The 26,842-nt window shown below is 40.8% G+C and overlaps 1 protein-coding gene across 13 annotated transcripts in view; it reads right to left on the minus strand.

The window, feature by feature from the left end:
• Positions 1 to 26,842, minus strand: part of NUP210L (nucleoporin 210 like) — an 84,132-nt gene that overhangs the window by 23,130 nt on the left and 34,160 nt on the right. For 9 of the 13 annotated variants that reach the window (XM_086693187.1, XM_086693193.1, XM_086693190.1 and 6 more), the window contains 15 exons: positions 25,588 to 25,786; positions 22,990 to 23,135; positions 15,380 to 15,601; positions 13,675 to 13,848; positions 9,451 to 9,643; positions 7,633 to 7,721; positions 7,091 to 7,195; positions 6,686 to 6,787; positions 5,620 to 5,748; positions 5,163 to 5,290; positions 4,239 to 4,371; positions 3,517 to 3,579; positions 2,972 to 3,151; positions 2,277 to 2,357; positions 2,051 to 2,203 (listed from right to left, as the gene is read on the minus strand). In XM_086693187.1, the coding sequence (XP_086549313.1) occupies positions 2,051 to 2,203; positions 2,277 to 2,357; positions 2,972 to 3,151; positions 3,517 to 3,579; positions 4,239 to 4,371; positions 5,163 to 5,290; positions 5,620 to 5,748; positions 6,686 to 6,787; positions 7,091 to 7,195; positions 7,633 to 7,721; positions 9,451 to 9,643; positions 13,675 to 13,848; positions 15,380 to 15,601; positions 22,990 to 23,135; positions 25,588 to 25,786 (2,097 nt within the window). The remainder of the gene's footprint in view (positions 1 to 2,050; positions 2,204 to 2,276; positions 2,358 to 2,971; positions 3,152 to 3,516; positions 3,580 to 4,238; positions 4,372 to 5,162; positions 5,291 to 5,619; positions 5,749 to 6,685; positions 6,788 to 7,090; positions 7,196 to 7,632; positions 7,722 to 9,450; positions 9,644 to 13,674; positions 13,849 to 15,379; positions 15,602 to 22,989; positions 23,136 to 25,587; positions 25,787 to 26,842) is intronic. The other 4 variants (XM_086693191.1, XM_086693189.1, XM_086693195.1 and 1 more) reach the window with 3 other exon arrangements.

Below are 26,842 nucleotides of genomic sequence, written 5' to 3' on the forward strand. Positions count from 1 at the left end.
TACCAACGATTATTCTCAGTGTTATTTCTTTTCAAATTCCCAACAACACAGGAACTCCTGAAGTGAACTCTGTGTATAGCACTCACCTAATTCTGGCAAGCCTCTGTGAGAAGCTCATGTTATCTTGAAGTTCATCCATGGACAGAGGAATGGGATGAAGGAAGAGTTCCTAAATAGGTTCAGACAGTAGGGCCTGATTTGGGAGAAATGAGGCAATATACCCTCCGGAGCTCAGAGTGGTGGCAAGGAAGCAAGAGGATGAGAAGGAAAGTTCGGGCTTTAGGGCAGTGCTCACACTAGCTGACTGTCTCCCACAGCTTCACTCACCATTCTGGCCCAGACTGGACAAGGCCGTCGGGAAGGCAGGGCCGACACTAAGGCAGGTGTTGAAGTGGACACCTGCCTACCTTTCGGGCACTTGCTTCCAATCCTCTCTCTCCTGCCTTTTTGTTGTCCAGAGCCCTCAAGACCTTTCTTCTAGCTCTCCTTACTCACACAGAGTCCCAAGTTCCAAAATCACCTTTCCCTCCTCCCCTATATAAAAATTCCCTTTTCTTATATGCGGATCTCAATCAGTTGTCTGGAAGGAAGTCTTATGCTAAAGCAAAGTGGTTTATAATTGTTTGATCTACATGGTGACACCACAGTGCAGGCTGCCTCCCACATGAGGGGCGCTGGAGACCTTTCTCTTCCCATTTCACCCCTTGGTTCGCCTGTGCAGGGTCTAAGGAAGGAGGGGAGACTCTGTGCGGCTCTCAATCATTTCTTCTTTTGGAGGAGAGTGGTGCTTCATTTTTTAAAAAATTTTTTTAAAATTTCTTTTTAAAGTTTTTATTTATTTATTTTGAGGGAGAGAGAGCAGGGGAAGGGTGGAGAGGGAAAGAGACTCCCAAGCAGGCTCTATGCCATCAGTGCAGAGCCCAATGTGGGGCTCGAACCCATGAACCGTGAGATCATGACATGAGCTGAGGTCAAGTCAGACACTTAACTGACTGAGCCACCAGGCATCCCTGAGTGGTCCTTTAGATAAAGCTGGAGGAAGGGAGAGGTAGGACAGATGCAGAGGCCCAGGCTACCCCGTTCTCACACAACCCCTATTTGCTAGTCAAGAAGAAGAGTCGAATCCCTGTTCAGGACTCTGCCCAACTGCATACAGTTTCCTCTCTCCTCATTCCAAGTATAACTAGGCTCAGGGGACTCCATGACAGACAGGAGGTTCCCTAGACTACAGATCTAGGAATATTTTCAGAAGAGCTGCAAATAGATTTTGTAGCTGTTTTTTAGACTTCTCTTTTCTTTTTAGCTGGCTCCAGAAATACCTTATTAATCGTAGCTCCTGTAACCCCTCTGTTCTCTCCCAAGTCTACCTCTGATTCTTCATTCTTGTGGGTACTGAGTCAGGACCTACTGGGTAACCTGGCCACAGGCTCTTCCTTCCAAGGACCTGGGTGGCTGCTTCTGTGCCCAGACCACCTTGGGCAGGCTCTCTCGAACTGATGCTCAGGTGACAGTGGGTAAAGTAGCATCCACCTTTTTCTTTTTTTTCTTTCTCAGGTTTCTGATTAAGGCTTAATGCTATGTGCATTAACACATCAAACGTATTTTCTTTTTTTAAGTTTATTTATTTTGAGACACACACACACACACACACAGAGGCGGGGGGGGGGGGGGGAGGGAGAGAGAGAGAATCCCAAGCAGCCTTCACGCTCAGCACAGAGCCTGATGTGGGGCTTGAACCCACAGGCCGTGAGATCATGACCTGAGCTGAAATCAAGAGCTGGACACATCACTGACTGAGCCACCTGGGCGTCCCATCAAAGCTATTTATCACCAAGTAGAGGCTCACCTCAGACACACTGCAGGTTCAGTCCCAGACCACCACAATAAAGTAAATATTGCAATAAAGTAAGAAAATGAATTTTCTGGTTTTCCAGTGCACATAAAAATTATGTTTGCACTATACTATAGTCTATTAGGTGTACAATAAATAGCATTATGTCTAAAACAATATATATATCTTAAATAAAATACTTTATTAAAAAATTCATACCTCCGAATGCCTGGGTACCAGATCCAATACATCTCTTTTGCTCATGGACCAATGGAATGTGAGTCCAGGGTTGGCATTGCTGAAGGAGAAAGGAGTCTGGGTACTGGTCACTCCCAGAACATAAACTGGCATCTGAAAAGAAGTGGGGCTGTGCTGTACTGCTGTAAGCCCTGCCCAGCTGGCACTGCGTTCCGGAAGGCACTGAGAATGGAGCCACCTGACTGACCTCAGTTGCTGTGATGAGTCGAGTGGTAGGTGCAAGGATCCTAACAGCCCGTAGCTGAACCACCTCAATGTGTACTTCATCCTGTTCAACAGGGAAGCAAGCTTGGACTACAAGGGGCTGTCTGTGCAGTGGGCAGAGATGCTTACGATAACTACTCTGTGCTTATTTGGGGCATTCAACAACAACAACAAAATATGCTATAGATTGTTTTTGTTCCCTAAACAATTTCTTTTTTTTTTTTTTAATGTTTATTCATTTTTGAAAGACAGAGAGAGACAGAGTACAGCAGGGGTGGGGCGGAGAGAGAGGGGGAGCACAGAATCAGAAGCAGGCTCCAGGCTCTGAGCTGTCAGCACAGAGTCCGATGCGGGGCTCGAACTCATGGACCGTGAGATCATGACCTGAGCCGAAGTCGGACGCTCAACCGACTGAGCCACCCAGGCGCCCCCCCTAAACAATTTCTTAAGGATAGGGACTATGTCTTATAACAATGCCAAATACTCTGTGTTTTTGTGGGTTTTTTTTTTTTTATATACTAAAGATTACATATTTCCTATGCTTGGTTCAGAGGATGTCAGGTAAAGGACTCAAAGGGTTTTCCTGGGTTGCTGACACCCTCCTCATCACCACCCCACATCCCCCAATATGGTTCCCAGCTGGAAAAGTAGAAGCAGAGCAGAACAAAGAACAAATACCTGGGAAAACACAATGACTTTGCCAGTATCTTCATTTACTGTCTGGATGGTGCCATGGACCACAGCTGTGCCAACTACCTTCCCTGTAACCTGCCCCCTCCTATTCACAACAGCCACAGTCTGGTTGCTGATGGAGAAGTGAATGATAGACTGGGGCTGGGGGCCACCTTCAGACATTACCTGGAATTTAAACATGCCAGTGAATGCCTGGAACATGGGGAGAAATCATATCTCTTTTCCCAATGTTTTGTCCAAGCAACTTGACCTCTTATCTTCCCCCACTTCCCAAGAGACATATCCCACATCAACTCAAATGCAGAAGAAATCCAAGTGCCACACAACATCTATGGGGTTCCAAGAGGTAGGTTACACCCTGTTCTTTAGGGGACAGGAAAGAACTAATTTTGTTCTTTATCAGATCCTGCTGTACTTGGCTGGGAGTGGACAAGAGCAGGCCAATAGGAAGAAGGGTGTGTTTTGTGTTGGAGTGAGGCAGAGTGGGGTGAGGAGAAAGGGTGAATTGTATTTCCTGTCTCTGAGATCACCTGCATCATGTTGGTTGGAATCAGTGTCATTTTCTCTGGAACAAGTCTGAATGGAGGAAACACCTTGAAGAAGAAAAACACAAAGATAACAGGGATGGACTAGAGTCAATTTTGTAACAAATGATCATGCAGCTTATTCTAAGGAAAAAAATCCTATACACAGATGTATTTTACTTCATTTATAAATATAAATTTTATTTACAGTAGCAAAAAATTATAAATGAGAATGCTTAAAAATTATATATCCACTTATCAGAATAAAAGCAGTCATTAGAGAGAATCGTAAAATGCTCTTTCAGGTACCTATCACCCAGCTTCGACAACTACCAATGGCCAACAATGAGCTTTTAATGACATCAAAAAATACTTTTGACATAAGATTAGAATGAAAAAAACAGTATGATTCATCCATGTTAAAATAAGCATGGGGAAAAAGTGAAGGAAATACACCAAAATATTAATAATGGTTACCTCTAAGTAGTGGAATTATAGGTGATTTTCATGCTGTGTCTTTATTTTTTGCTTTCCAAATTTTCTACAAGAAGCATATTACTTTTACATAGAAAAACAAAAACCTAAAGTAAATTACATATTGCTTTAAGAGTCAGACAACTATCATTTTCTTCCATCACATGATTTTTAACTTGTGCAAACTAAACAGAAAAAGATGAATAAAGGTAAATGAGCTGAGGTATGGATTCTGGATGAGATGGTTTCCTTACCTCAATCTGGCGAGGGGCTGATGTGAATTTCCTCCCCATCTTGTCCCTGGCAACAGCCACAAGTGTGGTTTGCCCAAGAGCAACAGCTCGAAGGATATAATTTTCAGAGTATTTATCCTGCTCCTCCATGAGCCTACAAAGACACATGTGTTTTTAAGTAAGAAAGATTTGATTTTTTAAAAATGTTTTTATTTATTTTTGAGAGAGACAGGGTGTGCGTGAGTGGGGGCAGGGCAGAGAGAGAGAGACACACACAGACAGAGGATCCAAAGTTGGGTCCGTGCTGACCACAGAGAGCCCCATGCGGGGCCTGAACTCACAAACTGTGAGATTATGACCTGAGCTGAAGTTGGACACTTTAACCGAGCCACCCGAGAAAGATTTGATTTTAAGAGCAGCAAGTTATGCTTCTTTCTAAGATGCTTTAATTAACATTTTCTGTTCATTTTAACTGTAGTTAGAGGGAACAGCCAGAAAGTTAATTTCCAGAGTCAAGACAAAGTTCATGGCAAAGGCAGGAAGCTCCTGAAGGCCAAATATTTACTCCAAGGCTCCAAAGGAATAAGGGCAACGTTGCAAACGCTGGCAAAACTGCAAATCCTAAGCCGCCCTGGATTCTCTGTACTCCCCTTTCACAGAGGGGAGTACCAGCACCTCTGCTTCTAGGGAGATTTCTGAAGGTCCTCTATCCTGAAGCACCCCAAGGGATATCATCCAAGAAGTTTCATGAGATGGGAATATTCATGAGATGTGTCAATCTGTCCCACAAAACATATCTGAGAACGTGGAAGGGGCACTTTGTACAGAGCTGGATATGGGGAGAGTACGGGCTGAAAGGCCCTGTGACAGAAAAGGAGAGAAGAACACAGGGAGAGCAGGTGCTTGGTGCTCAGCCTGGGGAAGAGGCACTGAGGTGGCACTCACGTCAGGGTGACGATGGCAGAAGCCAACTGCAGTTTAAGCTCCATGTTTCTGAAGTACTTATTTCGGAATGGGCGTTTGGAAGGGCTGAGAGCCCTCACAGTTACTAACACAGTTTTACCTATTTCAACCTAGTTGTTAAAAAAGAAAGGTAATTTTAGTAGGAGTATGTCATTCACCAAGGACAGTCTAATAACTCTTTGAGGGTGACAAAGTGTTTTGTTGTGCTGAATGCTCCCGGTCAGGTTTTGATCAAATGGCCCTAACCCATACGTGCTGGTTTAGCTGCGAGTACTGTTTATCTTGTATGTCGGAGCATTGTTCTTTAAGGACAGGTATTTCCATGAACATCACTGAAGGTCCTGGTGCACACACAGGAGCCACATAGACTACGTGAAGTGAGGCTACAGGGTGAAAACGAGGCCTGCTTCTCTGATGCAACACAGCAAACGTCTCTCACCTTATCGATCAGGTCAAGCTCCAGCTCCTGTATGTCTGACACCCTGAGGTAGGCCACTGCTGGACCCAAGAAAGCTAAGCACAGATCATAGACCTCCAAGGTGAGAAATCCAGGATGTACTGGAACTAACTAGAAGGAAGAAGATGGTAGCTGGGTAAAGAAGCACACGTGCCCTGAGCATAATCAAAACAACTATTTTCACTAAAAGCACGAAATACAACAACTTACTTCCTTTGTGATGGGAACTGAGAGGTCACATTACGTGTTTTAGGCACAGCACAATATGCACCCTTAACAAATACTAACTGATAAAGAGCAAAGTTTAAGTTGACTGAATTGAGGCAAAATACAACATACATATCCAGCCTCTTAACTATGAATGGGGAAAGGATTTCATGAAGAAAATCCAGTCCATTTATGCTGAAATCACCAGTGCAACGGGGGCCATGGGGCGGGAGGGAAGCAGTGGGAAGACCTGGTTTTCTGTCCTGTGCTGTGGGTCCTGCCCAGCATGGCACCTGCACGCAGTGCTGAATCCACCCTCTTAAAAACAAACATTATGACCAAGGTAAGTTACATTCCTTTGAGCTTTTAGAAGGAAAGGAAATATACACTTATGCTAATGTAAGCTATTATTTTTATTACTAAAAGTCAACTAAAAGCAAATGCCTTGGCATACTGACTACAAAGATAGCTTAATATATTGAGTTGTCATATCCTGGCTAAAAACATTATATCCTCAGGTTATAAAGTCGACAGCACATCTAATTAACCACCCTTTGAAATTTATAGAAACGAACCCTCTTTTAATGAAAATCTTACAATTAGATGTCTCCTATACTGTATCATTTTAACCAGAAGCAAAACTTGCCCAGCTAGTTGAAGGAAAAAAAAAAAAAACCAAACCTTGTTTTTGGTTGGCGAATGTATGTAGGTTAAAAAAAAGAGGCAAATGTTACTTTTATAACAAGTTTGAGACACACAATGGCATTTTTTTCCCAATCACTTTCGTAAGAATGAGCTTTGACCTGAGACTATCAACCTGGGACCTATCTCTAGAACTTACCTGGACAGAGCTTTCTGCTTCCATGTAAGTGATGGTGACAATGTCCTGCTCACTGCTGTTGACCAAAAAATAACCAGATCCTTCCACAAGGCTAAATATTTCCTATGGACAGATCAGACAAACAATATTCCATTTTATTCGGTTTATAAATAAGTCAAAGAAAGTAATTCCTAGCTACTGAAGGAAGAGTATGAGATTAAAAGATTAAGGTCAATGGACCAAAGACAAACTATGATTATTAAAGTATTACTACCCAAGGTATTACACATGTGTTACATATGCTTATCACTGATTTTCAATATGTAAGGCAGCTTTTTTTTTTTTATTGCCATACATTAACCTTAATAACCTAATACTCTTCCCCTCCAACCAGATCTAATTTCACTAGATCCCTCCAACTTCTACCTTCACATCAGGGTGGTTATAGATGGTGGCGTTCTCAGGCAGTATAGTTACATCATCTACCAGGAGCAGTTCCACGGCCGCAGATCTGGGTGAGTTGGAAAGTTCCTAGAAACACACAGGCACCACAAAGGTGAGTATAAACTTTTAATTCCTCAGCTGAGAGAAGATCCCAATGTTCTTTCACATGCCAAAGATAACAGAATCAGAGAGGTGCATAGTTCTCAGAGTTAGTTATAAATGATTTTTAAGTTATAAATAAATGAAGTTTAAAGAAAAGCCTTAAATTTCAGTGATTTCCATTTCTTTCCTTTATTTTTTATTTTTTTATTTTAGAGAGAGAGAGTGCACGCGAGCAGGGGAGAGGGGCAGAGGGAAAAAGAGAATCTTAAGCAGGCTCCACACTCAGTGCAGAGCCCAAGATGGGGCTTGATCCCATGATCCTGGGATCACAACCTGAGCTGAAACCAAAAGTCGGACACCCAACCGACTGACCCACCCAGGCGCCCCTGATTTCTATTTCTAATATAATAGTCTCCACTTACCTTTGGACTTTTATTCTCCGAATAGCCCACAAAATTGACTCCAATGAGTACAGTCCCTTTTAACTGATGTACCTTAAGGACCTGATGACCTGGAGATATAGGAGAAACAATAACATGTAGAACACAAAAATGTCTCCAGAAAACCAAATTTTGCCCTAATTTTTCCCAAATGATGTTTTATTGCATAGAGGAAAAACTACTTTGTGGGGAAATATACAAGAAACTGAAAACTGAGTTTTTGTGTTGACTCTGCCACTATATTCCTAAGGGACCCTGGACAACCACTTTATTTCTCAGCTTCTTTATTATTTAAAAAAACTTTTTTTACAGAAACAGTTTTTATTCTTTTAAGCTTCTTTATTTTGAGAGACAGAGAGAGAGAGAGAGATTGAGAGAGCAAGTGGGCAAGGGACGAGAGAGCGGGAGACAGAGAATCCCAAGCAGGTTCTGAGCTATCAGCATAGAGCCTGGCGCAGGGCCCAGACTCGCAAGACTGAGATCATGACCTGAGCCGAAACCCAGAGTTGGACAGTTAACCACGGAGTCAGCCAGGCGCCCCTCCTTGCTACCATTTTTTACACTAACTATACCATACGGTTACAGTATTATGGTGTTAGAGCATTATAGTATTACATACACTTGAGTACTACGTTTCCACGTTCCCAAGCTCTTAGACTTGTCCTATGGGTAAGCTTCCTGTGAGTGGGAAGAAGGCTGAATCTTTACTTCCCCTTCTCTAGTGTTTCTTATTCCATGAATGGATATACCATCCGTCTAAATGCTCATGCCAGAAACTGTACCCCTTTTTCCTTCACCTTTGGGACTGATCTGTGGTAGACTGCCATATAATTGTGCCTGCTGGCATCCATGCCTTTGAGTAGTTCTCATCCGCCTTGACTCTGGTTTTGGCAGCTGACTTGCTTGGTGAAATGGCAAATGTGATACAAGCAGAGGCTTGAGAAGCAATTACATATGAGGGCTCGCTGGCCTCTCGGGACCTCTGCTTGTTCCTCTGGCCCTTCTGTAGGATTCACTCACTTTATTTGGCTCATTTTTCTGTCTCCTCTTTCTATTGCCCCTGCAATGTTAAGGTCTCAGTGTCAATGTTACTTTCTCAGGCAGCCTTCTCTGTTCTGAACTAGGTTAGGTTCTCCTATTGTAAATCTTAAAGCACCTCATAGTTGCCCATCAAAACACCTAACACAGTTGTAATGTTTGAAGTCTATTAAGGCAGAGGCCGCGACTATCTCACGTACCACTCCACCTCCGGGTGCCTAGCACAGGCCCTTACATTTAATAGCACCCCAATAAATATTTTCTAATAAATGAATAAAATTTTCATTATTAGGTAAATAATAGGCAATAAATATATTTTAAAAAGTAATTTTATGTTCTTGTGAGAAATACTGCATCCTAGACCCTAGCTTTGCAACCAAGGAAATCTACATTTATGTTTGCTAAAACATACAATAATCAAAGATGAAAGGAGAGGTATGATAAAATCTAAAATAAACTGTCACCAAGGTGCCTGGGTGGCTCAGTCAGTCAAGTGTCCAACTTCGGCTCAGGTCATGATCTCATGGTTTGTGAGTCCGAGCCCCGCGTCGGGCTCTGTGCTGACAGCTCAGAGCCCGGAGCCTGCTTCGGACTCTGTGCCTCCCTCTCTCTCTGCCCCTCCCCCGCTCATGCTCTGTCTCTCAAAAATAAACAAACGTGAAAAAAATATATATAAATAAAATAAACCATCACTCAAGGGAAATACTTAGTGCAGAAACATTTAGCAGGTTATGCGAAAGGATCTGTAAGTCACCATAATACCGTGTAGCCGGGTCTGTCCGCTGCCGTCATCCTTTGCTACCATCTCTACTGAATTATAATCTTCAAAATGAGCAAGTGTTTCATTTGAGGATTTCCATTCTAGCATTAGTGAACTGAAATTATCAAACTTTCTCCTGTGCTGATCAAACACTGCCAGTTCCAAGACTGTGTCCCTCAGGCTTGACACAGGAATCTGCATTAAAAAAATAAAAAAGAAGAAGAAAAGAAAAGCAAGGCGCTTGAGTGGCTTGGTCAATTAAGTGTCTGACTCTTGGTTTCTGCCTAGGTCATGATCTCATGGTTCGTGGGTTCAAGCCCCACATTGGTCTCTGTGCTGACAGCATGGAGCCTGCTTGGGATTCTGTCTCTCCCTCTTTCTCTGTCCCTCCCCCATTCACACTCATGCTCTCTCTCAAAATTAAAAAAAAAAGAAATAAAAAAAGGAAAAAAAACAACACAGGAGGCAGTAAGATATCCCTGAAGCTGGGGCTCATGTTTCTCCCAATCTATTTTCTTTGACAATTTTCAAACCAACAGATATGATGAAGGAATAGTATAATGAGTACTGAGACACATCTCACCTGGATTCACCACTTGTGTTATCTGTCTCTCCCTCTAATTTCCTACCCTCCAACCAAGTGTGTGTGTCTGGGTTGTTTTTTTTTTTTTAATGTGTATTTATTTTCGAGAGAGAGAGAGAAACAGAGTGTGAACAGGGGAGGGGCAGAGAGAGAGGGAGACACAGAATCTGAAGCAGGCTCCTGGCTCCGAGCTGTCAGCACAGAGCTCAATGTGGGGCCCAAACCCACAAAGCACGAGATTATGACCTGAGCCAAAGTTGGATGCTTAACCAACTGAGCCCACTCAGGTGCCCTTGGGTTATTTTTTGCTAAATGACGTAAACATCATGACGCTTTACCCCTAAATAATTTAGCATGCATTTTCTAAGAATGCGAATATTCTAAGAAAAACAGTATTAGCACACACAAGAATATTAATTCAGTTTCATCTAATATACAGTCAATATTTATTTTTCCCCAATGTCCCTCAAAGTATCTTCTATACCTGTGTTTTATTTTTGATCTAGATTTGACCTTGATAGATATATATTCTTATGAAACATATATAACATACATACATCATATGAAAGGATGATCATCATCATAAAAATTTCAGTTATTCTGAATTTACCTATAAATTTAACATAATCCCCACAAATATACCTGGAATTGAGGAAATCTATATCCAACAATTAGCTGACCACAAAGCTAACCTAGCAGAAACTTTGGTGGCCACAGAGGACAAAGAAAGAATACAGACATTACCAAACTAGTTCAGAAAAGGTTACTAAACCACTACCACAACAAAAAAACAGTAACTACCACAAAACCTATTAAGGGGAACAATATGATTTCAGAATTGCTAGATTATGTTATTTAAAATGTCAACTTTTTGGGGCACCTGGGTGGCTCAGTCAGTTAAGCGTCCGACTTTGGCTCAGGTCATGATCTCATGGTTCGTGGGTTTGAGCCCTGCATTGGGCTCTGTGTTGACAGCTCAGAACCTGGAGCCTGCTTTGGTTTCTGTGTCTCCCTCTCTCTGCCCCTCTCCTGCTCACACTCTCTCTCTCAAATATAAATAAACATTTAAAAAATACACAAAATGTCAAGTTTTCAACAAAAAATTATTAGAGATGCAAAGAAACAATAAAAGTACAGCCCATATATAGGAAAAAAAGCAGCTGACAGAAACTGTCCCTGCAGATGCTCAGACACTGGACTTACTAGACAAAGAGGTTTTTTTTAATTAAAAATTTTTTTTTAATTTAAGAGAGAGAAGGAGAGAGAGAGAGTGTGCAGGGGGGAGAGGGGCAAAGGGAGAGAGAGCTCTGTGTTCAGTGCAGAGCTCAACGCATGGCTTGATTCCATGACTCTGGGATCATGACCTGAGCTGATATCAACAGTGAGGTGCTCAACCCTTTGAGCCACCCAGGTGCCCTGAGAAAAAGACTTTTAGTCAACTATTTTGCTCAAAGAACTAAAGAAATTCATGTCTAAATAACTAAAGGAAAGTATGAAAATAATGTCTCATATATAGAGAATAAATAAAAGACCAAAATTAAATTATGAAGTTGAAAAGTGTAATAACTGAAATGAAAATTTCTCTACAGGAACTCAACAGCAGATCTGAACAGCCAGAAGAAAGAATCAGAAAGCTTCAAAATAAATCAAATGAGATGATCTAGTCTGATGAACAGAAGGAAAAAAGAATGAAGAAAAATGAACAACATCAGAGACTCATAGGACACCACTGAGTGTGTTAACATATGTAAAATGAGAGTCCTAAAAGGAAAAGAGAGAGAAAAAAGAGGAAGAAAGGATATTTGAAGAAACAACGGCTAGAAACTTCCCAAGTTGATGAAAAACATTAAACATCCAAGAAGTGCAAAGAACTCCAGGTAGGATAAATTCAAAGATACATACATCTAGACACAAAATAATCAAACTTTCCAAAGTCAAAGAGAAAGACAGAATCATAAAAGCAGAAAGAGAGAGGATTAACACCTAATTTCTTATAAGAAACCACAGAAGCCAATGATGAAAGAAAAAGACTGCCAGCTCAGAATTCTATACTGAGCACAATAATCCTTGAAAAATGAAATGCAGGGCTCAAACCCACAAACTGACAGATTACGACCTGAGCCAAAGTCAGATGCTCAGCTGACTGAGCCTCCCAGGCACCACTTGTACACTTTTAAAAGGGTCAGTTTTACGGTATGTATATTATATTTAATTCCAAAAAAATAAATTCTAAAGTATGCAGAAATAGGTTTGTAAATTGCTCCTAAATGGTTGCAAGATAAGAAGTTGTACTTTTCCTGCAAATTTTCTGTAAAATTTTTTAAAAGTTTATTTTGAGAGAGAGAGCATAAGCAGGGGAGGGGCAGAGAGAAGGAGAGACAGAATCCCAAGTAGGCTCTGAGCCTTCAGCCCAGAGCCCAATGTAGGACTCAAACTCATGAGATCATGACCTGAGCCCAGATCAAGAGTTGAACACTTAACCGACTGAGCCACCCAGGCACACCGCAAATTTTTTATAAATTTAAATTATTTCAAATGAAAAATGTGACACTGAATGACAACTATACAGATAACTTTTATTCTGCTCCATCTAAGTGGATTTTAAAAAAGTAAATCATTTATAAACTTCGAATAATATTTCACATGGAATTTAGTTCTGAAAAAAATGAGTTCCTAACCCTAACATCTCATATTCTTGTTATTTTATAATAAAAAGACAGAATAGTATAAAAGTAAAAAACAAGAGCTTTGGAGTCAGACAGAATGTGCTGCTTTGTAGCTTTATGACTTTGGAGAAGTTACTCAACTCCCAGGAGCCTCAGTTTCTCCATCTCTAAACAGGAATAATTGGTTGTTCTGTTCTCTAAGAAATGACTTCTATTCTCCTATGCTTGGAATTAAAGTCCACCTCACTTAGTTTATAGTCTGATGTTCTAGTTTCAAGGTTAGAAAACTCATTTATTCCTCATTCCCTACTAGCCACGCTATTGCTTATCATTATTCTTCATGGGTCTGGAGTAGAGATAAATTCTATTACTTACCAATAATGCCAATAAAACATCTGTGAGGGAAAAATATTAACCAAACTAACTGGAAGTTTGGAGACATCTCCATTGCTTGTTGCCATAATTATAAGCTGACTATGTACCTATGTACAGTAAGCAAAGTCATTAAGTCATCAAATGTCACTAGGTGTAGCCAATTCTAACTTAGTTTAATCATCTCTTTTCAGACACTATCAGGGAATGAATAACAAATAAAACAGTCTCCTTAACTTAAAAAAAATTTTTTTTAACATTTATTGATTTTTGAGAGTGAGAGAGATGAGCAGGGGAGGGGGAGAGAGAGAGGGAGACACAGAATCGAAAGCGGGCTCCAGGCTCCGAGCTGCCTGCACAGAGCCTGACGTGGGGCTCGAACTCACGGAGTGCGAGGTCATGACCTGAGCCGAAGTCAGCCGCTCAACCGACTGAGCCACCCAGGCGCCCCCAGTCTCCTTAACTTTAGTAAGACAACAATTGCTTCTAGGCCTTTTGGCTAAGATCAAGTGTAACTTTGATAAGACAAAAGCCATACTTCAGAGCATTTATCTCTAAGGCACAGAAGACAAAAGTGCCAAATTAGTTGGCACCACTGTACTCACCAGTTGCTTGTTGTGCTGTGGCAGAGGGCATGGTTGGGCACCAGCTGGCACTCTGTACACTGGGGTTACTGACATGCTGGCAGGGTGGGCACACATGAAGCGTACCTGCACAGCCTCCACAGCTGGACTAGGGTTCAGGATACCTGGGTGATTTCCAATTCGGAATGTCAGAGCCTTTAAGGAAACAGCAGAGCAAGAGGCAACCATGAGTAGACACTCGATGTCAGCTGGGCCAATCTATACACTTTAGAATCGTTCAATCTCCAGTACAGGGTGTCTCTGGACATCATAATCATCATAGTTCTTAATCTATGCACATAGTTTTTGTGCTAAGAGAAACAAAGGTATCACGGAAATTTGGAAGCAAAGGGAACATTAAAAAATCTAATTCTGGGGGCGCCTGGGTGGCGCAGTCGGTTAAGCGTCCGACTTCAGCCAGGTCATGATCTCGTGGTCTGTGAGTTCGAGCCCCGCGTCAGGCTCTGGGCTGATGGCTCAGAGCCTGGAGCCTGTTTCCGATTCTGTGTCTCCCTCTCTCTCTGCCCCTCCCCCGTTCATGCTCTGTCTCTCTCTGTCCCAAAAAATAAATAAACGTTGAAAAAAAAAATTAAAAAAAAAAAAACAAACCTAATTCTGATCAATCACTTCAGTCTTTTCCTCCACCAAATCTTTTGTTATCAGTTGGTAAAAAGTGGAAAAACTATTCTGTGTTTCAACCTTTCTCTGGTGGAACACCAAATGAGTAACAGACCGTGGAGACAAAAGGTTGGAGGGCTCCAACAGGGGTGATGACTCTGACGCTGACAGCCAGCCACATACACAACAAAGTTCACGAGAGACTTTAGAAAGAAGCACAGTTCTTATTAATTAAAATCACATATCGATTTCTTGTGAGCTGGTTACACAGAGTCATACACTGAATTCTCAACCCCAGTCAAACTGCAAACCTTTGTTTCTGGTGTTGATAGAAGCAGGGCATAGCTGGGTGGATCCATCACTACCTCTAAAATAATAAAACTAATTGAACTAATAAAAGGCAGGCAACATACTATCTTATCTGCATAGATCTAACTGGTTCTTCAAAACTGCTCACCACTCACAATTGCTAACCAATCAAAATTGCTAATAGATGACTTTAACTTTCCCTTCCTTGCATTCTTTGGAGGTGAGGAACCATATAACATCTAGTCTAGACAACAAAGATTTGAATTATAGTGATAAAGTGACTGAAATAAGCTCATGATTACAAAAGAATCTTGAACCATTTAGTGAACTGTCAGAATTATCAAATGAGTAAAATCTTTGAGTACATTTAAAGGATTGCAAAAGTTTTTTTAAAAGGCCTTTAACTGGTAATTAGAATTTTCCTATCTAGTATAAATGAAATCTATTAGAATCTGAAAAGGAAAGGGAGCCCCTGGGTGGCTCTGTTGGTTAAGCATCTGACTCTTGATTTCGGCTGGCTCACGACCTCATGGTTTGAGAGTCTGAGCCCCATGTCAGGCTCTGAACTAATGGTGTGAAGCCTGCTTGAGATGCTCTCCCTCTTTCTATCTCTGCCCCTCCTCCATTCACTCTGTCTCTCAAAAATAAATAAATTAGCATTAAAAAAAAGAATCTGAAAAGGAATGGCTAGAAACACAAAAGATTTGTTGGAGTATTAATTGCTAAAAGAAATGTTAGGGAAAACATATTTTCTACTTACTTGTTCCCCTAAATCCAGGCACAGCACCCGGTAGATGTACTGGTTCTGTTTTCGCTTAGCTGGCAGCCGGACTTGTGTTAATTCAATTTTCTCTGTCTTCTCCATGCTCAACTCCAAAAAGAATCGGGAGGGCTCCAAGATCCATGGACATGGGCCCCCTTCAAATACCATTTCCTTTGCAGACCGCCATGTCACCAACGCCACTTCCACAGGGTTTACAGCCTGATGACATTCAAAGAAAGAAATTATCCTCGATTGGTCAACTCAACAGTTTTCTCAAGCGAAAAACTCGTAGATTGTTAATTCCCAAACCAGGAGACATGTACATGATGCCTCTCACTTGGAAGCTTCTCAACCTCTGTACTAATTTAGATCCTACCAATATATTCAGGCCTGTGGGTCACTTCACCCATTAATGTCTCATCATTCCAGACCACAACCACTTCCACATCCGCTAAGTTCTTGCAGCATTCATCTGTACTATTCATTTGTACATTAAGTCATCTCCTAATGCTGTTTATTTTTTTTTAATGTTTACTTATTTTTGACAGAGAGAGAGACATAGCATGAGTGGGGGAGGGGCAGAGAGGGAGACACAGAATCCCAAGCAGGCTCCAAGCTGTCAGGACAGAGCCCAACGCAGGGCTCGAACTCACGGACCACGAGATCATGACCTGAGCCGAAGTTGGACGCTCAACCGACTGAGCCACCCAGGCACCCCTCTTAATGCTGTTTAAATGTGTCAAATGCTTCATATGTGAGTCTAATAAGTCTTATGCAGGGTACCCAGGTGGCTCAGTAGGTTAAGCATCTGACTGATTTCAGCTCAGGTCATGATCTCATGGTGCATGAGTTCAAGCTCTGTGTTAGGCTCTGTGCTGACAGCTCTGAGCCTACTTCCAATCCTGTCCCCCTCTTTCTTTGCCTCTTCCCCACTTGTGTGTGTGCACGTGTGCGCTCTCTCTCTCTCTCTCTCAAAAATAAACATTAAAAAAAATAAAATAATAAAAGAGAATTTATCTCCCTCAGCTGGATTTAATATAATATTGTGCACATAAAAGGTATTGAACAATAGCTGTATAAGCATTTAAAAATTTTTTTTAGGAATTACTATTTTTTTAAAGTTTATTTATTTATTTTGAGAGAGAGAAAAATAGCACAAGTAGAGGAGGGGAAGAGAGAGAGAGAAAAAAAAAATCCCAAGCAGGCTCCATGCTGTCAGCGCAGAGCCCGACGTAGGGTTCAAACCCAGAAACTGTGAGATCATGACCTGAGCCAAAATCAAGAGTCAAACAGACACTCCACCAACTGAGCCACCCAGGCACCCCTGTATAGGCATTTAAAATGTATATATATTTTGAGTATAGTTGACACACAATGTTAAATGTGTCAAGAATACAACATAGTGATTCGACATCTCTGTATGTTGTGCTGTGCTCACAAGTGCAGCTACCATCTGTCACCATATAACATCATTACAGCAGCACCGACTACATTCCCTTAACACTGTGACTTTTATTCCCAGGACTCATTCGTTCAGTAACTAGAAGCCTGTATCTCCCCTCCCCTTCACCCATTTTGCCCAACCCCTACCCCTCCCAGCTAGCAACCACCATCAGTTTGTTCACCGTATTCCTAAGACTGATTGTGCTTTTTGTTTATCTATTCGCTTTTTAGATTCCACATTTGTGACATTATATGGAATCATTTACCTTTCTCAGTCTGACTTCTTTATTTTACTTAGCATAATACCCTCTAAGTCCATCCATGTTGTCACAAATGGTATGATCTCATTCTTTATGGCTATGTAATATTCCAGTTTGTGCATGTGTATACTTACCACATCTTCCTTACCCATTCACCTACTGATGGGACACTTGGGCTGCTTCCATACCCTGGCTGTTGTAAATAATGCTTCAATAAACATAGGGGTGCATGTATCCTCTCAAATTAGTGTTTTCATTTTCTTTGGTTAAATACCTAGTAGTGGAATTACTGGATCATATGGTATTTTTTTTAAAAACATTTATTTTTGAGAGAGCACATGTGCACAAGCAAACAGGGGAGGGGCAGAGAGAGAGGGAGACAGGATCCGAAGCAGGCTCTGTGCTGACAGCAGAGTGCCCAATGCAGGGCTCGAGCTCATGAACTACTAAATCATGACCTGAGGCGACGTCGGATGCTTAACTGAGCCACCCAGGCACCCCATGGTATTTCTATTTTTAGTTGTTTTATTTATTTATTTCAAAAAAAATTTTTTTTCAACGTTTATTTATTTTTGGGACAGAGAGAGACAGAGCATGAGCGGGGGAGGGACAGAGAGAGAGGGAGACACAGAATCGGAAACAGGTTCCAGGCTCTGAGCCATCAGCCCAGAGCCCGACGCGGGGCTCGAACTCACGGACCGCGAGATCGTGACCTGGCTGAAGTCGGACGCTTAACCGACTGCGCCACCCAGGCGCCCCTATTTTTAGTTGTTTTAAAAAAAAACTTTTTTTTTTACATTTATTTATTCTTGAGAGACAGAGAGAGACTGAGCACAAGTGGGGGATGGGCAGAGAGAGGAGACACAGAATCCGAAGCAGGCTCCAGGCTCTGAGCTGTCAGCACAGAGCCCAAAGCAGGGCTGGAACTCACAAACCACGAGATCATGACCTGAGCCAAAGTCAGACGCTCAACAGACTGAGCCACCCAGGCGCCCCTTTTTATTTTTAATGTTTGGTTATTTTTGAGAGAGAGAGAGAGAGAGAGAGAGAGAGAGAGCGAGAGCGAGCATGAGTGGGGGAGGGGCAGAGAGAGAGGGAGACAGGACCCGAAGCAGGCTCTGGGCTGACAGCAGTGAGCCTGATGCAGGGCTTGAACTCATGAACCCATGAGATCATGACGTGAGCTGAAGTCAGCGCTTAACCGACTGAGCCACCCAGGAGCCCCAGTTCTCTTCTAGGTTTTTTATGGTTTCAGGTCTCATATTTAGGTCTTTAATCCATCTTGAGTTTATTTCTATGCATGGTGAAAGAAGTAGTCCAGTCTCATTCTTTTTCATGTGGCTGTCCAGTTTCCGAACACCATCTGTTGAAGAGATCCTCCTTTCTTCATTGTATATTCTTGCCTCCTTTGTCAAAGATTGACCACACAATCCTGGGTTTACTTTTGGGCTCTCTAGTCTGTTACATTGATCTACATACTACATACCTATTTTTGTGTCAGTACAACACTGTTTGGATTACTACAGCTTTGTAGCATATCTTGAAATCTGGGATTGTGATACTTCCATGCTTTGTTCTTCTTTGTCAGGATTTCTTTGTCTATTCAGGGTCATTTGTATGGTCCCATATAAATTTAGTATTATTTGTTCTGGTTTTGTGAAAAATGCTGTTGGTATTTTGATAGGAATTGCATTGAATCTGTGTAGATTACATGGCTAATACAAACATTTTAATAACATTAATTCTGGGGCAGGGTGCCTGGGTGACTCAGTTGGTTGAGTGTCTGACTCTTGGCTTTAGCTCAGGTCATGATCTCACAGTTCATGAGTTTGAGCCCCGCATCGGGCTCCATGCTGATAGTGCGGAGCCTGGTTGGGATTCTCTCTTCAAAATAAATAAACTTTAAAAAATTACATTAATTCTGAGGCACCTGGGTGGTTCGGTCAGTTAAGGGTTCAACTTCAGCTCATGATCTCACAGCTTATGAGTTTGAGCCCCACATTGGATTCTGTGCAGACAGTGCAGAGCCTGCCTTGTATCCTCTGCCTCTCTGTATCTCTCAAAAATAAATAAACATTAAAAATAATAATAATAAGGGGTCCCTGGGTGACTCAGTCAGTTGAGGATCCAACTTCAGCTCAGGTCATGATCTCACGGTTCGTGAATTCAAGCTCCACATTGGAATCTCTGCTGTCAGTGCAGTGCCCGCTTCAGATCCTCTGTCTCCCTCTCTCACTGCCCCTCCCCTGCACATGCTCTCTCCCTCTCAAAAATAAACAAACATTTAAAAACATTTTAAATTATATCAAATCTTCCAATCCACAAGCATGGAACATCTTTCCATCTGTTTGTGTCATCTGCAATTCCTTTCGTCAGTGTTCTATAGTTTTCACAGTACAGGTCTTTTACCTCCTTGGTTAAGTTTATTCCTAGGTATTTTATTCTTTTTGGTGTAACTGTAAATGGTATTATTTTCTTAATTTCTCTTTCTGCTACTTATTAGTGTATAGAAACACCACTGATTTCTGGGTATCAATTTTGGATCCTGCAACTTTACTGAATTCATTTATTACGTAATACTTCTAGTATTTTTTTGGTAGAGTCTTTAGGATTTCCTATGTTTAGTATCATGTCATCTGTGAACAGTGATAGTTTAACTTCTTTACCAATATAGATGCCACTTATTTCTTGTCTGATTGTATGGCTAGGACTTCCAGTACTATGTTGAACAAAAGTGGTGACAGTGGGCATCCTTGTCCTGTTCCTCATCTTAGAGGAAAAGCTCTCAGTTTTTCACCATTGAGTATTGTGTTAGCTGTGTTTTTTTCATACATGGTCTGTATTATGTTGACATATGTTATCTCTAAACCCACTTTGTTGAGATTTTTCATCATTAATGCATATTGAGTTTTGTCAAACCCTTTTCCTGCATCTGTTCAGATAATCATGATTTTTTTTTAAGTTTCTTTCTTTACTTTGAGAGAGAGAGCATAAGCAGGGGGAAGGGCAGAGAGAGGGCTAATCCCAAGTAGGCTCCACATAATCAGCGCAGAGCCTGAATTCACAAAACTGTAAGATCATGACCTGAGCCAGAATCAAGAATTGAACACTTAACCAACTGAGTCACTGAGGCACCCTCAAGATAATCATGATTTTTATCATGTGTTTTGTTGATGTGGTGTATCACACTGATTTGTGAATACTAAACCATCCTTGCTTTCTTGGAATAAATCCCACTTGTGAGTGATCCTTTTAATCTATTGTTATATGCCCTTTGCTAATATTTTGTTGAGGACTTTAGCAGTTATGTTCATCAGTGCTATTGACCTGTAGTTTTATTTCTTTGTGGTGTCTCTGTCTAGTTTTAGTAGTATGGTAATGGTGGCCTTGTAGGATATATTTGGAAGCTTTCCTCCCTTTTCTATTCTTTGGAATTGTTTGAGAAGAATAACTATAAACTCCTCCTTAAATGTTTGGTAGAATTCACATGTGAACTCATTTGGTCCTAGACTTTTGTTTGTCAGTTTTTTGATTACTAATTCAATTTCATTACTAGCAATCATGCTGTTCAGATTTTCTATTTCTTCCTGATTCAGCTCTGGAAGATTATATGTTTCTAAGAATTTATCCATTAAATGGATATTTTATTAAATTAGCAAATAACTTTTGTCCTAAATATATAAAGTAATACATCTATACACTTCATCCCATTTTTCAAAGAACTCTCACTTAAGGGGTACAGTCAAGATTGGTATCCTATTTAGAGATGAACAAACTTGGAGAATAAAGTTTTAGGAGAATAAAGTATTATCAAAGTGTAGGTTATTTTCCTGTGCCACACAGTGTCTACAATATTGACTAAGTTGCAAAATGAAGTACAGGGTTGAAAAATCATTCTAAAAATGTAAACAAATCACGTCTTAGTATTTCTTTCCTGAATTAGTCAATCATACTGATAATTGAAATTACTAAAATTAAACATTCCTGTGTCTAATGGCAGTACTCTCTTAAATAATGTATTTGTAAGTCAATTCAACAAGTATTCATTGATGGCTCATTGAAGGATACAGTAATAAAAAGTCAAATGAGCTCCTGCCTCACAGTGGAGCTCACGGTCTGAGAAAGACAGATTTGAAGTTGGTAAAGAGAATAATGAGCATTACAAGAAGGCACACTACAGTGTGCACACAAGCCTCTAACAGGAGAAGCAGAATTAGTCAAAGGTTTCACAGAAGGCCTCCTTGAGAAAGCAAGACAAACTATTCCTTTCTCCTAAATATATAGTCCAAAATTAACCAGATCAACTGAATTGAATGTAAATTCCATGTACAAGGACAAATTGAGAACTATACCATGCACTGAAACGTAATATTGATAACAAAGGTAGAACACATGTACTCTTTTAAGAAGGTAAAGGGGAAAATTTATGACCAAAGCACTACACAGAAAAGGGAACCATCAGGGGTGTTTGGGTGGTTCAGTCGGCTGAACATCTGACTTCGGCTCAGATCACGATCTCATGGTTCATGGGTTCAAGCCCCACATCCGGCTTTGCATTGACAGCATGGATCCTGCTTCAGATTCTCTGTCTCCCTCTCTCTCTGCCCCTCCCTCACTCATGTTCGTTTCTCTCTCTCTCTCTCTCTCTCTCTCCCTCTCTCTCTCAAAAATAAACATTAAGGGGTGCCTGGGTGGCTCATTTGGTTAAGCATCTGCCTTCAGCTCAGGTCATGACCTCACAGTTCGTTAGTTCAAGCCCCACACCTGGATCTGTGCTGACGGTGCAGAGCCTGCTTGGGATTCCTTCCCTCCCCTCTCTCTCTGCCCCTACCCTGCTTGTGCTACCCCTCTCAAAATAAATTAATTAAAAAAAATAAACACTAAAAAAATTAAAAAAGAAAAGAAAGAAAAGGAAAACCATCATTTTATTTCCTCTCCTTTAACGATGGTTTTCATCCATGCACATCTGATTTGTGTGGAGACTCAATAAATATAAAATAAGGCTAGGAATAATCATAAAATAGAAAACCTAATGAAATGACAATGAACCACAGCCAAGTACTTTCATTTAATTAAGCAAGTAGGAAGATTCATCCACTGAGAACAAATAAATATGTTTGAACCATATGTTTAATACTTATGCTGCATAATGTGCAATAAGCCCAACTTAAAACGCAAAATTACAATTAACAACTTACCTTGCTTCTTTCATTAGTGTTAATTCCCCCCCCATTGAGTGTCTCCTTGTCCCAAGAGTCACTGAGTCGGGATGTGTATCTATTAGCAAGAACTTTTAGACATCAGTTGTAGTTCTTGAAGGGATCCACTATGAAAGCATCCCAGGCTCTACATTTGTTTTGAACTGCCACCTGCCGTAGTGTCCCAGTTATAACGGGCCAGTCCTTAGGGCCCTCCATAATGACTGTTCTGTTGAAAATCTTGAAGTATAAAGGGTAAAAGATGACGACCTCCCTCTCTAGAATCAAGTTTTCTTTCAGAGTTCTTTAAAAGAGACCATACTAATATTCAATATCTTGTTCAGAGTCATGTTTACAGGTATATATGCACATGTAAAAATTCAAATAGTACCTTAAGATCAGCGTACTTAATGTAATTTACTATACATATTTTATACCTCAATAAAAAAGAAGAAAGAAATGAAAAGATCTACAACTTGCTGATAGAGCTTGAAGATATTCCTGTGGCAGACACATGAGGGAGTACACTCCCTGATACTCAGGCTTGATGACAGAACTGTAGAGCTAAGAGTGAAGGAGTGGTAAATAAAGAGAACACAAATATAACTGATCTCTCACAGAAATCACAGACAGCTGGCAAGACTCTAAGTGGACACAGTGGGTTCCATGAAAAGATATGCCAGTTCCTTACCATGAAATGCCTCACCTTTAGGGGTTCATAAGCAGCAAACGTGGCACTGCTCTCCAAATACTCTTCATACTCAGTCACACTCACTGTTACCAGAGTATGGCCTAGAGATTTGGCTGCTATATGTGTACTAGAACAGTGCGTTGGTCCAGGTCTTTGAATACCTGCAAATCAAAAAAACATGACTTCATCAGGGTAATAAGCAGTCAGTTCTCAATGGGGATCAGTCTATAGAAATATAAGAATTTTAATACATTAAAAAACATCTTGATCTCATACACTACTAGGCCCCAAATATTTATATCAAATCTATATAAAAATCTGTTCCTTCTATTAACATGTATCAGGTAAGACACAATTTTATGTTCAGTGAGGAACATAACATATATATCAGCAAAGGCATTTATAGTTTAGAACGGGAAAGTGAACATTTACATAAATTAAAGTATTAATAGAAAATTATAAGCATGGGCGCCTAAGTGGCTCAGTCAGTTAAGTGTCCAACTCCTGATTTTGGCTCGGGTCAGGATTTCATGGTTCATAAGATCTTGTCCCGGGTTGGGTTCTGCACTGCGCTGGGCCTGGAGCCTGAGATTCACTCTCTCTCTCCTTCTGCCCCTCTCCCCTGCTCATGCTCTCTCTCTAAAATAAAAGTTAAAAAAAGAAAATGATAAACGTGGAGTCTAGAAAACAGAAAGATTACTTCTAGTTGGAGAGATAAAGGAAGATTTAGACATGTATAAGATGTATCTCAAGTGATGAATGAGCAAAGACAGAAATACAAATGAGATACGCAGGAGTACGTGAAGGGTGGCTATACGGGAAATTTTCACTTAAGCAGTTTGTGTGGCTAGAGACATATATGAAGCCAAAATATGAAGTTATAAAAGGCACACTGGGTTTTCTTGTAGAGGCCTTGAACATAAACTTTAAGGATTTCAGCTCTATTCCACCAGCAGTGAGAAGCCTCTCAATTTTTGAGCAGGAAAAGTAATGAAAGTGAGTTTCATGAAACTCCATGTGGTGGCCATGGATTATCAAAGGCAAGCAGCATTAGGAGGATGTTGTTATATTCTAGGTGAGAGATAGTGAGAGCCTAAAAATTAGGAGACACACCTTGAGAACAGAGAAGAGGAAAGAGACATTATTTTTTTAAATGTTTGTTTATTTGAGAGACACAGGAGAGAGAGAGAGTACTCACAAGTGAGGGAGGGGCAGAGAGAGAGGGAGATGAGAATCCCAAGCAGGCTCCGCGCTGTCAGCCCAGAGCCCGAGGCAGGGCTCGAACCCACGAACCGTGAGCTCATGTCCTGAGCTGAAATGAAGAGTCAGATGCTTAACCTACTGAGCTACCCAGGTATTCCGAAAGAGATATTATATAGTACAATTGGCAAGGGAGAAGTCCAAATTATAGATGTACTGTGAGAATTAAATGAGCTAATATATGAAAAGTATTCAGAACAGAGCCTAGCAAATAGCAAATAGCTAAGTAAATGTTGGATGCTACCCACTGTTATTACTGATTAAAAGACAATAGTAATCAGGATCACACATAATGTTTGGTAAGAGAAAATGATGTTGGTCTTTATGGATAGTTTCTTCATATTCTCTTTTCATATTCTCTTTTCATTAGAAAAAGATATTTTCAGGGCACCTGGGTGGCTCAGTCAGTTAAGCGTTCAACTTCTGCTCGGGTCATGATCTCATGGTTCGTGAGTTCAAGCCCCAGATCGGGCTCTGTGCTGACAGCTTGGGGCCTGGAGCCTGCCTCGGATTCTGTATCTCCCTCTCTCTCTGCCTCTCCCTCCGTCATGCTGTCTCTCAAAAATGAAAAAAAGAAAAAAAAAGATATTTTCTTGGGGTGCCTTGAGGGCCTCCATCAGTTAAGCGTCCAACTTCAGCTCAGGCCATGGTCACCATTCATGATTCAAAACCTGCTGACAACACGGAGCCCACTTTGGATCTTCTGTCCCCCCATCTCTGGCCTTTCCTCCACTCTCAAAAATAAACAAACATTAAAAAAAAAAAAAAAAAAAAGAAAGAAGGGCGCCTGGGTGGCGCAGTCGGTTAAGCGTCCGACTTCAGCCAGGTCACGATCTCGCGGTCCGTGAGTTCGAGCCCCGCGTCAGGCTCTGGGCTGATGGCTCGGAGCCTGGAGCCTGTTTCCGATTCTGTGTCTCCCTCTCTCTCTGCCCCTCCCCCGTTCATGCTCTGTCTCTCTCTGTCCCAAAAATAAATAAAAAAAAAATAAAAAAAAAAAAGTTGAAAAAAAAAAAAGAAAGAAAAAGATACTTTCTTTTTTTGAATAAACTTAATAATGTCACTACATCTATCTTAGAAAGATGTATGATATATATATTAAAGAAAGAGGAAGCTTGAGATTAGAAAGATCTTCATAGGAATTGAAGGAATAGCTACAAGGACTCTGAAAATGCTATTCAATTTCTGTGCCTTTGTTTTTAAATTACATCATAACAAGGCAGTTGATGGAATAAATAAAAGTACTACAAAGAAAGGTAATATGTGAATTTATACTATAGTTTGTAGTTTCTGAATTGATGATTGGTCCTTTCATTCAAAGACAAAGAAAGGAGAAAATAAAAGGCTTACTCTTACCTTCCTTGAGAAGAGTAAAGACCCCTTGCTTATCCATGTTCAGATGCAACAATAAATGAGAGCAGTCTGTGAACACGATGACTTCTTTGGTCTCCTTATTTACATGATACATTGCAATGGGGATTTCTATAATCTGGCCAATCTCCACATCAGCATGAAATGGTAACAGTTCCATTTTGTTCAGTTTCAGGACATATATCTAGAGGGAAAAAATTAATCTTTCAAGAAAGTTATGTCAGGAAAGTCTAAGAAGAAAAGAAAGCGTTCCTTAAGTATTTAAATACACACGTACGTAAACACATATGTATGTTTTGTGTACAAAAATATGTATCATATACTGTGTGCTGGGGAGGGAGTGTTAATCATGTCACTCGTTTCATTCCTTCGTCAACTGATTTCTCTAAAGCATCTAACACCATACAGCAAGAATCTGGCAAATGATGGCCAGTGCCCAATTTTCTTAGTTTTTGTAAGCTAAGAATGGTTTTCACATCCTTAAAAGGTTTTAAAACAAACAACAACAAAGAAGAATATGAGAGTATATATACGTGGTTTACAAATGCTAACATATTTACTGTCTGGCCCTTTGCAGAAAAACTTTGCTAACCTCAGATATAAAGCACTTCCTTTTCTCAGTATCTTTTAAAAAATATCTTTTGTCTTTGCTATAGATTAAATGCTATAGATTAAATGTTTGTGTCCCCCCCCCCCTCAAATTCCTATGTTGAAATCCTAATTCCCCAAAGTGATGGTATTAGGAGGTGAAGACTTTGGGAGGTGATCAGGTTATGAATGAAATTAAATTAGTGCCTTTATAAAAGAGACCCCACAGAACTCCCTAGCCCTTCTACCATGTGAGGTTACAGCAAAAAAGACAGCCTCCTATGAATCTGGAATTTTCCCTCACCAGACACCAAATCTGCTGGTGCCGTGATTTTGGACTTCTCAGGCTCCAAACTGTGAGAAATAAATTTCTGTTGTTTATACACCACCCAGTCTGTGGTATTTTGTTATGGTAGCCCAAAGGGACTATTTTTTCTGTCACTTTCCTTGCTCCTTCTGCTAGTTCATCTTGTTCTGCCTACATCCCTTAAAATGACACATATTACTTAGAGTTCACCTTCTCTTCTGCCTATATGCTCTTCCTCGGAAACCTTACCCAGTTCCAAAACTTCAATGGCCAACCATAGGCTGATAATTCCAAATGTTTATTTCTAGTCCTAATCTTTCAGTTGTACTTCAGAACCCTATTATC

Source organism: Puma concolor, chromosome E4, assembly GCF_028749965.1.
Source record: "Puma concolor isolate L17-30 chromosome E4, mPumCon1.1.hap2, whole genome shotgun sequence".
NCBI lineage: Eukaryota > Metazoa > Chordata > Mammalia > Carnivora > Felidae > Puma > Puma concolor.